The sequence below is a fragment of the Bacillus rossius genome, chromosome 5 (assembly GCF_032445375.1).
Source record: "Bacillus rossius redtenbacheri isolate Brsri chromosome 5, Brsri_v3, whole genome shotgun sequence".
In the NCBI taxonomy this organism is placed as follows: Eukaryota; Metazoa; Arthropoda; class Insecta; order Phasmatodea; family Bacillidae; genus Bacillus; species Bacillus rossius.
Genome location: NC_086333.1, coordinates 6,183,786 through 6,198,826, shown reverse-complemented (window position 1 = coordinate 6,198,826; position 15,041 = coordinate 6,183,786). Strand labels below are relative to the sequence as shown.

General features: G+C 35.1%; 2 protein-coding genes across 7 annotated transcripts in view; one reads left to right on the top strand and one right to left on the bottom strand.

Moving 5' to 3' along the window:
• The window catches only part of LOC134531562 (metaxin-1), a 298,930-nt gene extending 290,312 nt beyond the window's left edge, over positions 1-8,618 (top strand). For all 6 annotated transcript variants that reach the window (XM_063367262.1, XM_063367261.1, XM_063367264.1 and 3 more), the window contains one exon: positions 7,538-8,618. In XM_063367262.1, coding sequence (XP_063223332.1) covers positions 7,538-7,612 — 75 coding nt within the window. In that variant the 3' untranslated portion in view covers positions 7,613-8,618. The remainder of the gene's footprint in view (positions 1-7,537) is intronic.
• A 3,092-nt stretch (positions 8,619-11,710) lies between these two features.
• LOC134531561 (uncharacterized) lies at positions 11,711-14,295 on the bottom strand. The gene is made up of 2 exons (XM_063367259.1): positions 13,458-14,295; positions 11,711-13,318 (listed from the first exon to the last, which is right to left on the bottom strand). Exons 1-2 carry the CDS (start codon positions 13,831-13,833, stop codon positions 12,543-12,545), a joined length of 1,152 nt encoding a protein of 383 aa, XP_063223329.1. The 5' UTR covers positions 13,834-14,295; the 3' UTR covers positions 11,711-12,542.
• Between the last annotated feature and the right edge of the window lie 746 nt (positions 14,296-15,041).

The window sequence follows — 15,041 nt, the reverse complement described above, 5'->3', positions numbered from 1 at the left end:
ACACACTTCAAACCCAATAAAGTTCTGCTGCTTTATAACTTTCGCGCACACTGTACAGTTGAACCGAGTTTGCTGTGGCAGTTGAATTTTCTGAATCTGCTGTGATAATGGGTGATCCTGAACAGCTAGGCCTCCCAGCAATGAGCCTCAGCTGATTTGGATGCAAGATAGTTTGTGACAATTTTTTATGATGCACTGCACTGGCATGCTGAGAAATGGCCTGAAAACCTTTGTCTACAGTAAAAGTCGTACAACACAATGCACAGAAAACTTCATTGTCACTGTGTTTTCTTGCCCATTCCTTAATTAAAAAGCCATTTCCATCTTTTCTGTCAAACCACTTGAGATGCAACTTGCACTTTCCCATATTTCAATCGCTGCACATCCACATCTGCAAACCAAGGTCAAACTAATAAATTAAGTACAAACCAATAATCATAATATATTGCAATTATATCTCTTCTTTACCATTTGATTAATAGGCATGAGAGGCATATTATTCCAAATTCATAAGACTACTGTTCAACAATTCTCAACATTTAAAAAAAAATGTAATTAGTGCTAAATATATGTGTAATGCTTTAAATAATGGTAAAAGTGCTGTGAAATACAATTTCCAAGAAACAAAATTGTAAACTAAATGCACAGTAAAGGATTAGACTAAATTTTTCCTGTATAATCACTTTTAACTGTGGCTTGCCTCCTGCTATCAAAGCAATACCCTGGGATGATATTAAATTACCTACACCATTTAGAAGTAGGTCAAGTTCAGAATGAGTAGTCAGCAGTAGGCTATGCAGACTGTATTGGCAATTACCTGCTGGTGGAAACTGTTGTAAATAATTTGTTAAAGCGAAATAATCTATACCATGATTTTGTTTTTTGAAAAAATAATTTGAATAAGAAATCATACCATTCTTCTTCATTTAAAAAAGTTAAGATCAAAACATTAATAGAAAGAACTGAATTTTGTGGATTATTTTATTTTGTTTCAATTCTCTTACTCTAAATAAATTAGTTATTTTGTTAACTTAGATTTCATAAAATGCTTGGGTACTACATAGTTTACTCACATTCTATACCTTAGTTTATTTTTAAGCCTTGAGTATAAAAATCGCCATATGAAAAGAGCAATGTTCACAAGTGTTATCTAATATTTGTGTACAAATAAGCAAAATATAGTGTAATACAGAATGCTGATTCATTAAACTAGTGCTTGCAGCAATCAGTAGAACCCAACCAAACCGCAAACATCAACAAGTGAATACCGATAGCATTCAAATTGAATGATACTAAATTCTATACTGAAATACAAATTTTGGAAGTAGTAAAATCTAAGAATGCCTAACACGTTTTAATTACAACTGCGGCGTCACGGTAAAATCAAAATAAATACGCTGCAATTTTTGCCACTAAACACAATTTCAAACACTATCGTGCTTCTCATGCAAAAATAAGTAGATATCCAATATGGTAGATACTGGAAGTGTTATACTCAGTGTTGTTAAAAGTACTCGGAAAAAGTAATTAGGCTCAATTACAATTACTGTGGTGACAATGCAACTAATTACAAGTAAAAATTACTTTACATAGAAGTAATCAGTAAAATTACAATTACTTTCCGCTACTATTTTAAAACTGACTTACGATTCAATTTTTTTACACATGTTACATTAAAATACATACATATATTTTTTGTTAAAAAATGATTTCATGTAATGATTAAATTTATTATCTTTAATTAAATGAATAATATTTGAGGACAAACTTGCTTGAATAACATAAAAAGACTTCATACAAGTAGCTGTAATAAAAGTAACAATCTTTAAATTTTGGAATTGACCTTACAAAACAATTAAAATCGTGGAAATACAGTAGCTAATGTCAGTAAATGTTGTAAAAAACAGTGTTAATAAAATTCATTATCTAGTTTGCTTACCGTGATGTGTTTCCTTAAATTTGAAGTAGTGCTGATCTGAGTATTTTATTTCCCAAACATAACTTACACTTCACAGATATATTCTCTTTGCTCTGCTTCCCAGATAATTGAAAATATTTATCAAGGTAACTAAACGGAAAAATTCTATCTTCATTATTAACGACTTCTTCAGCATTTGAATTTGTCGCAGTATCACTTCGGTTACCTGTACCATCCATGATTGCGATGCGTTTGCGAGTAGTGGACACAACACAAGAAAACAAAGTTAAGACAAGAAGGCAAAGATATCTAGAACCTGACAAGCCACTTCTGTGCTTTGTCATTTTTGATCATAGATGTTGTGCATACGATCGTAGCACTACAAGCGTAAAATTATAAACTTTACTAATACAAAAATGTATGTTCTTCTTGTTCTTAATTGTATTCATTATATGTTCCGAGAATAAAAGTAAAGGCAAGTAAATATAAAGTATTGATTACCTTAATGTATCGATTACAATCAAAGTTATGTATTCCGATTACAAGTACGAATTACATTTTTTTTTAATGTAACTCCTTACAAGTATAAATTACTTGAAAAGTAATAGTTACAAGTAATCCGATTACTTGTAATTCGTTACTTAACAACACTGGTTATACTTACATGGGAAATAACGTGAAAATGTTTTTCATTCTACACTTTTCCCCACAAGTACCGTATTTACTCGCATATAGGTCGCCATCGCATATAGGTCGCACCCATAATTTGAGGTCTTGAATTTGGTATTTAAGATTCCCCCCATATAGGTCGCACCAGTAATATAATGACGTGAACGGCCGGCGCGCCGTGCATGAAAGAGTTAACGGGTACTGTAAAACTCCGCTACTATGAGAGCTGATAATGGCGTGATAAATTGTTGTAACAACAAGTACTCGTAATAACCGAATATAGAAAATTGAAGTCAAGTTAGATTCCTGACTTCGTAAAATGTCTTAATTGTAGACTATAACTCGAAAACAGTGCTTTGTATTGAAAAAATTCACAGAATAAAAGTTGTAGTAAATTTAATTACGAATAAAAAAGGCCTGTTATGATTTTTTATATCTACAGCGGTTTTTGTTATGGGTTCCGATAAATACTCACGCTAAGTGAATTCACGTCATGCGAGTTTTGCTATGCTAGCCGGCTGGTTGTTATTTTCGTTCAAAACGTGGCGAAGGAACTTGTGTGGATCAGGTAGAAAACATTCGGCTATAAACGAAAGATATAAGAACAATGCTATCCTGAAATGCTGTGATATGTTTTTGGAGTAGATAATCACAGCGACAGACCGACAGGATGCGCTCCGGCCCTTGCCGTCAGCGATGTTTATTTTGACAGCTCAAGCAATTATCTTTTCCACGACCCTTCATAGTGTTAAAAAAAAGAGAAAAAAAACACGTTATAATGCAGATGGAAAAGTAACTATGCAGTAAAATAAATATATTTACGGCCCTGCTAAATTTTTTTATTCAATAAAATTCGAGGTATTAGTGATTTTTCAGCAGAAACTGCTGTGTGACTAATAAACAAATTGTATCATAATAACTTAAACTTATAAAGTATTTACTAACGGCGAAGGACAATCGTATAAGCCCATAAAAATATTTATTTTACCGAGAATGGACTATACAACCTGGCTTTTGCCGCACGCTGTGTGGGAGGGGAGGAGGATGCTGACAGTTTCTCACGCAGAAGGTTGAAATAAGGGAGGGAATGTGTTGAAATGTTAGTTGGATAAGGAGGGGGGGGGGGAATTGTTTTTACATGGTTTGTGGCTCTGGGAGGGATGAGCCTTGAAGAATTAGCAGGGGATGGGAGAGGTAAGCGTCACGTCACGACGTCAAGCCGCCGCTACTGCCAGCCTGGCCGGACGAGTTTCTTATGCTCTCGCAGAGGCTACCACAGTGGCTTTTCGTGCGGGCGGGTAAGATAAAATGACAGCTGAGACCGCTTTTCTTGCGATAGTGGACGCGCCGAGCTCAGCCGTCTTTTGTATGGCTGCCTGCTTACAGTACAGCTCTCGCCAAGATAAACGTGAACACATAGCGCCTAACAAAGTGTAACAGACTTGTTTTTCAGCGGATTTTACTCAAATTTTCAACTTTCTCTGCTCAAATTTTTCACAGTTTCTCAAAAAATGGTTGTATAAACGGAATGGACGCATCAGAGGGGGGTCGCATCGGCGGGATTCTACTGCAAAAAAAATTCCTCAAAAATTTTAAAAAATTTTTCTTCACATATAGGTCGCACTTCATTTTTTTTCCCATCAAATCTGGTAAAATTTCCGCGACCTATATGCGAGTAAATACGGTAGAATGGATTGAATCCCAAATTTAACTTTGACATGCGCACACTTTCACTTTTACCGGATGGTAGTCCAAAGAAAACCAACAATAACTCTTCACAACCAAACCATCGTAACACACAACACACGTAAAGCAGATATCTTAAATTTTTAGTAAAACAGCTAATAAATCCATTAATTCGATAGCTTCCTAATTATCGTATAACTTCAAGACGACACAAACACGACACACTAAATCGTGCCTTGCAACCGAGCATCCAAATAACATATTGCTTTGCTTATAGCGTTAGCGCGCTATCACTATGACGTCACCTCTCTGTGTAGAAACTGTTTTAGATGCACTGTTGCCATACTTACGTGTAGTAACTGGAACAAAACATTTTATTAATTTTTTTTATTATACTAATCAGCGATGCTTTTGTTGTAACATGAGGCACTAGAAACAGAAAAGAGGGGGGAAAAATAATACTAAGATTGAAAAAAGTGGAAAAAGTGACCACTTCTTAAAATTAGTGACGCAAAGTGAATTTGTAAAAAAAAAGTGACTAAGTGGAAAACGTGACCGACTTCGAGGCGGCATTTAAAGTGTGTAACACCCGTAAATTCATTTTCATCTCATGGTAGCAGTCTTTCAAATACAAAAGCCAGTTTCTGCTAGTTGTGCACAGCTGTTCCAAAATGTAAATCGGTGGACGTCGCACAGCTGTGCTTTAAAGCTTCGGGCAGGGGACCTAAACAAGGACATGGGCCAAAAACTCTTACTTGCATAATCGTTGGTCTGAAAGAAACCTCCGTCGTGCACGCCACTTGATTAGCGTGCTCGAATTCGCTGTACGCCGAAGTTACATGGCAGCGCAGAGTTCATTAGAGCAATGCGGCTTGCACATTTTTTCCTCGCTGCACATATAAATTCTGCTCTCCAAATAATGGCCCCCAAATCTTACACTCCCTTCACACATCCCATTAGCGTACTTGCCAAATACAGGGCACCATGGTCCTAGCCATCACAGGCCCACGGAGTGAACGGCACACTGCCCACGCCCGAGGTGCATCATACTGAGAACTCGCGATTAAGTCCCATCAAAATACTCTGCCCAGACAGTTCTGCACTCAAGTCTGCACACAAGAAAGTAGATCTGCACTCCGACACACCCACACATAAATATAAAATTCTGATAAAAACTGGTGACAGAATAAATATAATAATACAGTGCAACCTCGATTTAATGAAACTGAAGGGGATTAGAAAATATTCGTTATACCTAGTAATTTGTTACAATGAGGTTTGTTATATTGAGGTTAGGTTGGACTACGATTTGTTTTAATGAGGTACAATTTTTCGTTTCAAAAGATTTTACACAATTTTCTGTCAAAATAGAAATTCCAATCAATAAACAATATTCGCATATAAACATAGAAAATCAACAATGTGGTAACGGTAGCTGAGTTGTCATTATGTTTCTCTTGATTAGAGAAAAAGTCACAAATTGTGGTCTGCTTACCAATGGTGTTAGTTATCATATTCAAAGCACAATCCAATTCCATGACCGTCACTTAAACCACCTTTTTTTTAAAAAAAAAAAAAATACACATTTATTACATCTAGAGCGTTATGAGCATCTTTTATTGTAAAATCACGTTGGTTGATTTTACTCTCTTCTTCATTAGATGTGACAATTTCAGCATCAGTGAGTTCTCAACAGAAGGCTAAATTCTTCTTGAACTCTTGGCCAGGTCTTAGCAAGTTATGCAAGTGGCAAATCATCCTTCTCATCACATGGAACTTAAATCCGCTCTTTTTGAAGCAGTTTGTGATGGTTTTTTCACTGGCTTGATTCCAAGCCGTGGCAATCATCCACGTGGCTTGTAACACGTCAGTTGTAGTTGGCGTTTGGTGTTCAATATCAGCAAAATACTGTCTGACAACTTCCTTTCTATAGTGCATTTTGAAGCTTTGAATGATGCCTTGGTCTAGTGGTTGAAGTTTCGAAGTGTTGTTTGCAGGCAAGTACTCTGTTGGTTACATCTGCATATTTAATTGCTAGTGGGAAGTTGTAATTTAATATTGGTCGTTGTCGTTGCTGAAACGGTAAGTTTTCCTCCCTTGATATCCATTATGACTATATTCTAGGCAACATGCTACAGATAAAATTATGTGTAGAAATTAAATAAAGGTCATCATGGTTGCTAGAACTGCAAGTTGTTCTACATTTTGTTCTGTGTGTGTCAGGAGAGATTACAAGATCGTTAGTTTAATTTTTTTACGACTAGCCAGAAAATTGAAAATCTCATTTAAAACTGGTAAAGTAACTTGGGGAAGGAAGATGTGTTAACAACTGTGAGTCTTTTTTTTTTCTCTTGAGTTGAGATTAGCAATTTGGAGTGTACATTCTAGTCTATAAATGTTGTCTTAGATAATCTTTTGTTAGTGTTGTTCGTTTTAAAACTAGGGCACCAATAGTAAATTTTGTTGTGAATTAAAATTTTCAGTTTTTAATCAACTCTTAATAAATCTGGTGCATAGTTCAATAATGGAAGTAGTTGACAGCACGGTAAATAGGCTGTTTGAAATAAATTGGAACTCATAAGTAATGGAATAAATGTTTTTATTACTAGGTCTGAGGAGGTTAGTAAGTGTTGTACCTGCAGTACTGCTTAGGACTTAAGATGTGTATCGATAGAGATGTTTATTTTTGAGAGTATACCATGGGAGACAGAGAGACCAAGCCTATCACTTGCAAAGTGTTCACATTTTGTAAATGCTCTTTTGCCTGTTAGCCAAATGTTAGAGAGAATTTGCTCCTGCCCCTTATCAAAGGAGTATTAAATTATCTGTTTTTTTGATTCATCAATTGGTATTGTACCAGTTTGCTATACCTGAGTGCATTAAATTTACTCTTGTTTAATCCTAGTCTTTATACATTACTTTTTTTCTTCCTTTTTTTCCTTTTTAAGGTTTGTCCTTGAGGCGTAGATAGGGTGAAAGCAAGGGCGATGAAAATTAATTGTGCCAATCTTGACGTTATTACAATTACATCAACAATATTTATGTTTTTGAAGTGCATTAAAACTTGATGTATATAGATGATCTTCTGAAATTTTGTGTCTTGTGATATTTTAAATAATTTATTATTATTATTATTATTATTATTATTATTATTATTATTATTATTATAGGCTGCTGTGTTTCAGACTTGAAAAGTTGCTGTTTGTTCACCTGTAGTTCTGTTCTTGAAGTAATTTCTTATTACAGCATTATGATTGATTGCAGGTGAGCACAGAGCAGGACGACAACCCGGCCAGCTACGAAGATTTGCCCGAAGAGTCGGCAGAACCTGAGCGCTAATGGGCTCTTCCGTAGTCTCAACTACGCTTGTACCTCTCAAACAAGGCTGTTTTGTTTGCTCAAGATGAGTGATTATACATATGCTTTTAGTTAACAGTTGTCCTTTGCAATCTGGTCTTAATTTAGAATTATGATGCTGCATCATGCTTTTTTAAAATTACCTTACAGAGAGGGTAGACCCTAATTTTCTAGATCTCAAGCAGTGAAATTGCTTTTTTTTTTTTTTATTTATTTATTTATTTACAAAGGGGTGAAAAAAAATACAACTAGTAAGTCTACAATATCAGGTTGAACAATAAACATATAATTTTTAGTAGATTTAAGAAGTATTTTTTGTTCAAATTTATTTCTGTGTGGTAGGACTTTTTATATATATTTATATTTATTGTTATAGTCCATTCATATAAGACATGTACTAAAATACCAAATGTCATGAAATTCTGTCAGTACTCACATAAAATGCTTTGAAAAAAAAATCTTATTCTTAGGAAAGTTAACCAAACTTGAAAAAAGATCATGTGATGTATGTTCGTTAATTTCTCCAGTCCACGAGAAATTGATTTCTGTGAATTTCATTTCCATCTTACCATTACTATTGTGGCAATTTTCAGTGTTTGTGGTATAGTTTTGCAGTGTTCTATTCCTGTTGTGACCTGTTTGTAATATATAGATATGCATATTCTAATTTCAAATGTTTTAATGTTTTAAATGGTTTCTTTAGTATTTAAATTTAATTAACTAATTCTTATAAAAAAAAAATTAAGGATTATAATATGAATTCAAACTTCTGTATCTTTGTCATAAAGGAATTCATATTCAAAAGAAAAGAAAAAAAGTTTCTTGTGTGGAGGTAATATCTTGTGTTAGTTACTTTTTTGACACTGGGACTTAGCAGTTTGTTCTTGGTGTGGTGGTTATAAAGTGTGTGCTGTATGAAGTTTTTAAGGTGCCATTCTTGCAGATTTAGTTTCTAAAGGAAAGATTAAATTAAAGTTTTGATTAATAATAGTGATTTTATTTATTTAATTTGTCTCTATTTAAAAGTAGTTATACATATTGTGTTTTTATTCCAGTACTAGCTGTCTCCAAATATGTGCTCAACAAAAGGCGGCATAAAAATAAGAACAAACTTGTTCTGATACAAGCGTGCAGGTAGACTGCGTGTGCGTAGGCACCAAAGCAACGAGAAATAAAAATGTCAATATAAATTTTACAATTCAGATGCTATCAAGAAACAAGTTTATTATAAGCTTCCCGTATTATATTTGATTTCCTCAGCCAACAAACATAGCTACTATTATTTGTATAACAGCACTTATAATTTTGGGATGTTAAGGTCCATAATAATTAATGCACATTCAGATATAGGCAAGGTTGCCTCCAGACAAAAATAGAAACATTAAATATAGAGAGGTAGAGTTTTACTTGGCTTTTCCATTGTCCCAAGACTCTGTGCATGAGTATTACTGACATCTTCAAAAACATATAAATGACTAGAACCATTTATCAAATTACAAAGTATCAAAGTTTACAATTAATGATATAGCACACCTTAAATTGTGCGACAATAAAGCTTATCAAGCATAAGTAGCGCAATTACAGTACGTAGTGTTTCTACAGTAAGTCACTAAATTGTACAAATTTGATAAAGCCTTATTCGGAAGAGTAATAAGCTCATACACTAAGAACAATACACATTAAAATATGCGTAATGATTATAGCAATTTAACATAACACACAGACTGATCTGTAAACAACCACTGCGGCACAACATCAGGGCAATTATAACACTAAGAAAACACACAAAATTGAGTAATATGGTTTTCATGATCCTAGCACACACAAATGAGAACAGCCTAGCCTAAATACTAGTAGACAGGAAGTGGCAGAAACAAGTGGTCAATCAAAAAACTATTCAAAATCATGAACATGCTTAAAGCTACTTCACAGATAGCAATAACAAGAACTTCATAAGCCTGCCATCAAAATGCAAATCACGTTAAAAGGCAGTAGCCGTAAATAAAGCATACCTAGTGCAGACATTATGTAGCAAAGAAATGTCCGGTGCACAGGTCACATTCCCGCTCAGCAAAGTCCAACCATGAGTTCATAAACTGATTCCAATGGGCACAACGCAAGCCTAAATCCAAACAGTAATTTATAATTTAGTTTAGAGAAGAGGAAATGATGATACAATTAAGGAGGGTACAGCCATAGACTACAAAACAAATGAGACAATGGTAGGCATTGCCACGCTGGTCGTTCCTCACCACCGATAAGTTAGTTGCTCTAAACAAGCTAGCTTATACGTTATATGCCATGCGAGTGCACCAGAGCACAAGTGCAGAGGCGAAAAAGGAGGGGAAGGAGCAGCGTGCGCCCATTTTCTTCAAAGGTCGAAGGATTCTCTTCAAATATTTTTTTTTTATTGAGGTGCAACATCAAATTCAGTAGTTAATGTATTCACCCGAAAATAAGTCGACCCCCAATTATACTAGTCAAGGTTCCAAGAAATTATTTTAACTATCTTTCCTTTCCTTGCTTAATGAGAAGTCACTGCGTATAATCACACAAAAAAAATCTAAATATATATATTTTTTCTTGCTCAAATCTCTGTGAAAATTAAAAATTATTAACTAATAGTTATTGTCATTAGAAATGCTGCTATTCAATATTTTAAAAAAAAGTAATAATAATGAATTGATATAAGGTGCATCAGGGCAAGTGCCAGTAGAATTTACAAAATTCAACTTTAAATGACCATTTACAGTTTATTTCTATATTAAAATTGCTACAATTTATTTTAAAGCACACATCAGAATATTCTCTTTTAAGTTATATAAATATTTTCGTAATTTTTGAGGTTCGTATTTTTTATAATGAATACTGTATTTATATTCGGTGCCAAGTTGCGCACTTGCCCTGCTAAGTTGGGGTAAGTGCATAAAAGGGTATTATTGTCCATGTGTTTCAAGTTAGAGTTGTGGAAGGGCAAGTGCGTTAAAGCAGAATATTTAACGTCTGTTTTGTATTTTTTATATTTACATGCAATAAAAATTGACTGACATATAACATTTTCCATAGTCAAGCATAACAGGGTGAAACAAAAGAGAGACAGGTGAAAGGGCTTTGTACATTTTCAGTTATGGTAAACAACATAATATAAGCACTTACGTCTACTTTCTGTACAATCAAGAGAAAAAATTATATTATTTTTAGATTAATAAGCAATTATAATAGTTTAGACCCAATAGTAACAAGCTTAAGCAATTAATAAATTATTTTAGTAGCACTTGCAGTTAATTCAATTAACTGTGTATTCTAAATTCAATAATTTTCTGTATTTTCTAATTTATTAATTTTTTTTGTTATTATTATTATTATTTTTTTCCTGGTGTCCTTTGTCTGTTGTGTCTCTTATGTATTGTGTTTGTTTTATGTACCGTGCACACCCCTGTAATCTCTTCTCAGAGTGTTGGTGTGCATGTCACAATTTATAAATAAATAAATAAATAAATAAAATACAGTAGAATCCCTCCCGAACGACCCCCCTCTGGAACGACCATTCCGTAAGAACGACCAGTTTTCGAGGAACCGTGAAAAAATTCGAAAAAAAAATGAGTAAAATCGGATGAAAAACAAGTGCGCTACACACTATGTACGGCGCTGCGCATCACATTTTTCTTGGCGAGCGCTGTACTGTTGGCAGGCGCACGCATGGCTAAAAATAGATACCACCCCTCCAGAGTCCAGACTGGCCACCCTAGCGATAACGGTAAACAGTGGTGAGCATGCGCATTTCTGTTGCCGTCTCGATCCCGTGTCTTTGTCTTGTGGCTAGAGGTGTAAAAGTAACGAAAAAAAGTGTACCTGTATGTATTCGTTACTATAACAATTAGTACTCGTTACTTTCGTATCATTACTCGTTACTTCTGATACCGCATAACTAGAGCCCTACTTTAACGGTAAATAAAATAAGCAGATTTCGCCATAAAAATTTCTTGATTTCGTCATAAAAATTTTTATATTTCGTCATAAAAACTGCACTTCGGAAGTGTGAATTAAAAAAAAATACACGCTGTACTTACAAAAATTATGTCATATAGAATGCAAATATAATCAGACAGGCCTACATTTTTTTCCAGCTTTCCACAAAACAATACAAATTACAAATCAACAGTTTCAATAGTTAAAAATTACAAAAATTATTCAATATGTAAGACAAGAAGCAAAATTTATGCTAATAACAATTCAGTACTGTAAGTATAACTTAGTCCGAGTTTCTTCAACATGTTATGTTTTACTTCCAAAGTACAATGAGACCATAAGCTCAACGTTTTGAGGTTTCAAACTTCGCCTTTTGTCTGAAAACACATCGGAATATGCTGAAAATCTCCTTTCAGAGTCAACATTTGATACTGGTATCCAAATGGCTTTCAGAGCATTGCATGCAAAAGCTGAATGGTCCAGTTTCAAGGCCAACAGAATTGGAATGATATCCACACTTCCTTCACTCTTTTTCACTTTCTCAACTACTATTTCCTTTAAGGCTGAGTATCCTTCCAAAAATTATTTTCCTGAAACAGTTGAAACAAATGGCAATGATTTTCCTGCCCTGACCATATCATTGCAAACATCATTCAACATTATTTCCCGTGGATTAAACAGTTGCCCCAAGTTTTGGAAGATATTTTTGGAAGGATCTTCATTAATCAACTTCATCAACTTTGTGTGACACCTCAACCCACAGGACTGGAACTGGGATTTAACCAAACCTTGTTTAACAGCTGCCAACAACTTTAGACTCTCATTTGTTTTTGAGCCAAAATTAAAATCATTCACCAGCTGCAAACTTTTCAACAAGTCTGAGAGTTTTCCACTGATCAAGTGGGACATGGGGTAGCTTGAACCCTCCAGCTGCTTTGTCAGCTCAACCAAAGCACACGAGAAATTCAGCCTGACATTGAATGATTACAATCTCTTCCACTGACAAGGTTTGAAAATACATCAGAGCTTCTGACGACTCGAGCTCCAGTGACTTCAGGTATGTTACCAAGTCGTCAAGGTATGTGTTAACATAACCCACCGACTCAAACCATGAACCCCATCTTGTAAGGACTGGTGATAGAAACAGAACATGAGGCTTTTCTTGTTCTGGATAGCGCTGCTTGAGAAAACACAAGTACTTGTGTTTCCTTTTGCGCGTGTTCATAAATGCTGTTTTCGTTTTGCTAACAAAATTGTTAAGCTCCGGCAGAGATTGGGGCCAAATATTTTGAATGAGATTCAGTTTATGACTCCAACACTGAACATGAAGGACGTCCCTACCCTCAGACGAAAGAACAACTTGTAAAGAATGCACACACTTTGTCATGTAGCGTGCACTGTCACACACAACCGCAACAACCCTTGTATGGTCAACCTTAAATTTTGTCAGTACTTCTAATATTGCCCGCGAGCACTCACTAGCATTAGAATTCTCTAAAATTTTGACCCCGGCAACAAGAAGAATTTGTGAGTCTGAAGCTTGTAATGTTTTGAAAAGCACCACAAAAACACACTGTCCCTTTTTGTCAGTGGTTTCATCACACAAAATAACAATATCTTGTCCCTCAATTGATTTAATCCACTGCTCCTCAGCCGCTTCTTGGATCTTGGGCACATACGTCTCACGCAATGTTTTTACACATGGTAACTGCCCTCCACCTGTAAGCAAATGGTGCCCTCTAGCGGTAGAAACATGGAAAAAAATTTAAAACAATTTTAACTTTATCAAGTTTTAACAGATTAGATGGGGTCTTGGAACGTAACAAATAATTTATAATAAACAAATATTCATCCTTACCAGGAACAAAAGTTTCCACAAAGTTTTTTATTGCAGGATCGCCGAGTTTCTCCAATGGTATGTTCGCTTCCATGAAAGCTTTTGTCAAAGATGAGGCAAAAATTTCTTTGTCAACTTTCGTCTTTTTTGCCACCTGAAAGCTGTCACCAACAGAAATTTGCCTTTTGCTTGTGCAGGCTTGTGATTCAGCTGCTGCTTTTTTCTGTCTGTGCACTGTACCATCGCGGCAATGCTTGACACACGTGTCTTTGCGAGCCCACTCTATTTTAACATTACAAAATTTACACATCAATGTTTTGTTCACTTTGTCAAAAACGTAAAATCCATCGCTCTCAAATTCACGTGCGCGATCAAAAACACTTACAACTTTCGGCATTTTCAACACTCAGTATTAACAAACACGTATTTCATCAATCACGAGATAATTTTATTGTGAACATCCCTTTAGTAAACACATGAACACAATGCGCGTGGCCACTGACGCGGTAAACGGATAGAATCGTTAATAGACTGCACCGGCTACACTTTTACGCACAGAAAAAACAGTTGCCATGAATGTATCGACACTTAAATCGATTATCTCGAACTCGGGCGCTTATCGCCTACGCTCGCACTCGCATCTAGCAGGCGTCGATGTGTTTGTTTTGGTTTTCGTTCGTAGGTTACGTTACGTGGAATAGAAAACAGAACAATATTAATTCACATGGGGTTATGAAATGTAGATTTTATGAATAAAGAGCATATAATATTGCTGTAAATAAGTGTAACGCGAGTTTCGGGTGAAAGCAAAATACGTAAATTAGGGTGAACGCTTATGTAAACCAGTGAAATTAAATGATTTAGCGGTTATTTCGCGAATACATGGTTTATTGTGGAATTTCGCATATAATGTAATTTTGGTGGCATTTCGCGGTATTTCGCGTTATTTCGCGGTTTGCGAAAATTTCCGGGCCCTACGCATAACATGCTATGTTATGTAACAGCAACGAATCGAGCCGTATTTCTTACGCGTACAGTATGACGTTGCGTAAATAATAATTAATTGAATATAAACAATTTAAAATATTTGATAATTAACAGCTTTTGTTAACCAAAAACAATTAAATGTCATTAGAGCGGCTTTATAAGATAAGAACATGAAACGTGAAAATACGCGATAATAAAAAAACAAAAACATACATATTTATAATTTGTAAAAAATACTTTCTTACGTTTTTTTCTTTTCCAATCTAAAGCTTTGTCTACACACACAATACCTTTAATAAACAGTAAAAAACTTGGACGACGAATTTCCAAATTATACTTTTATTAATAATAAACAAACATCGTTCTTTGTAACGAATAAGCGCGCGCATGCGTAAAACATACGAAAGATGCGAGTAACGAAATGCATTCGTGTGTAACGTTTCGTTACTCGTTACTAGATGCCGCACCCGTTACTCAGTAACGAATACATACGGTTTGCAACAGCTCTACTTGTGGTTTGTTAGTGTGATCTTGCTCGCTGGTGGATACGCTTCTTTTGCTTGTTCATTCGGATATTTCTTGGTTTTTATTATTGTTGACGACTTATTACGCTTTGTT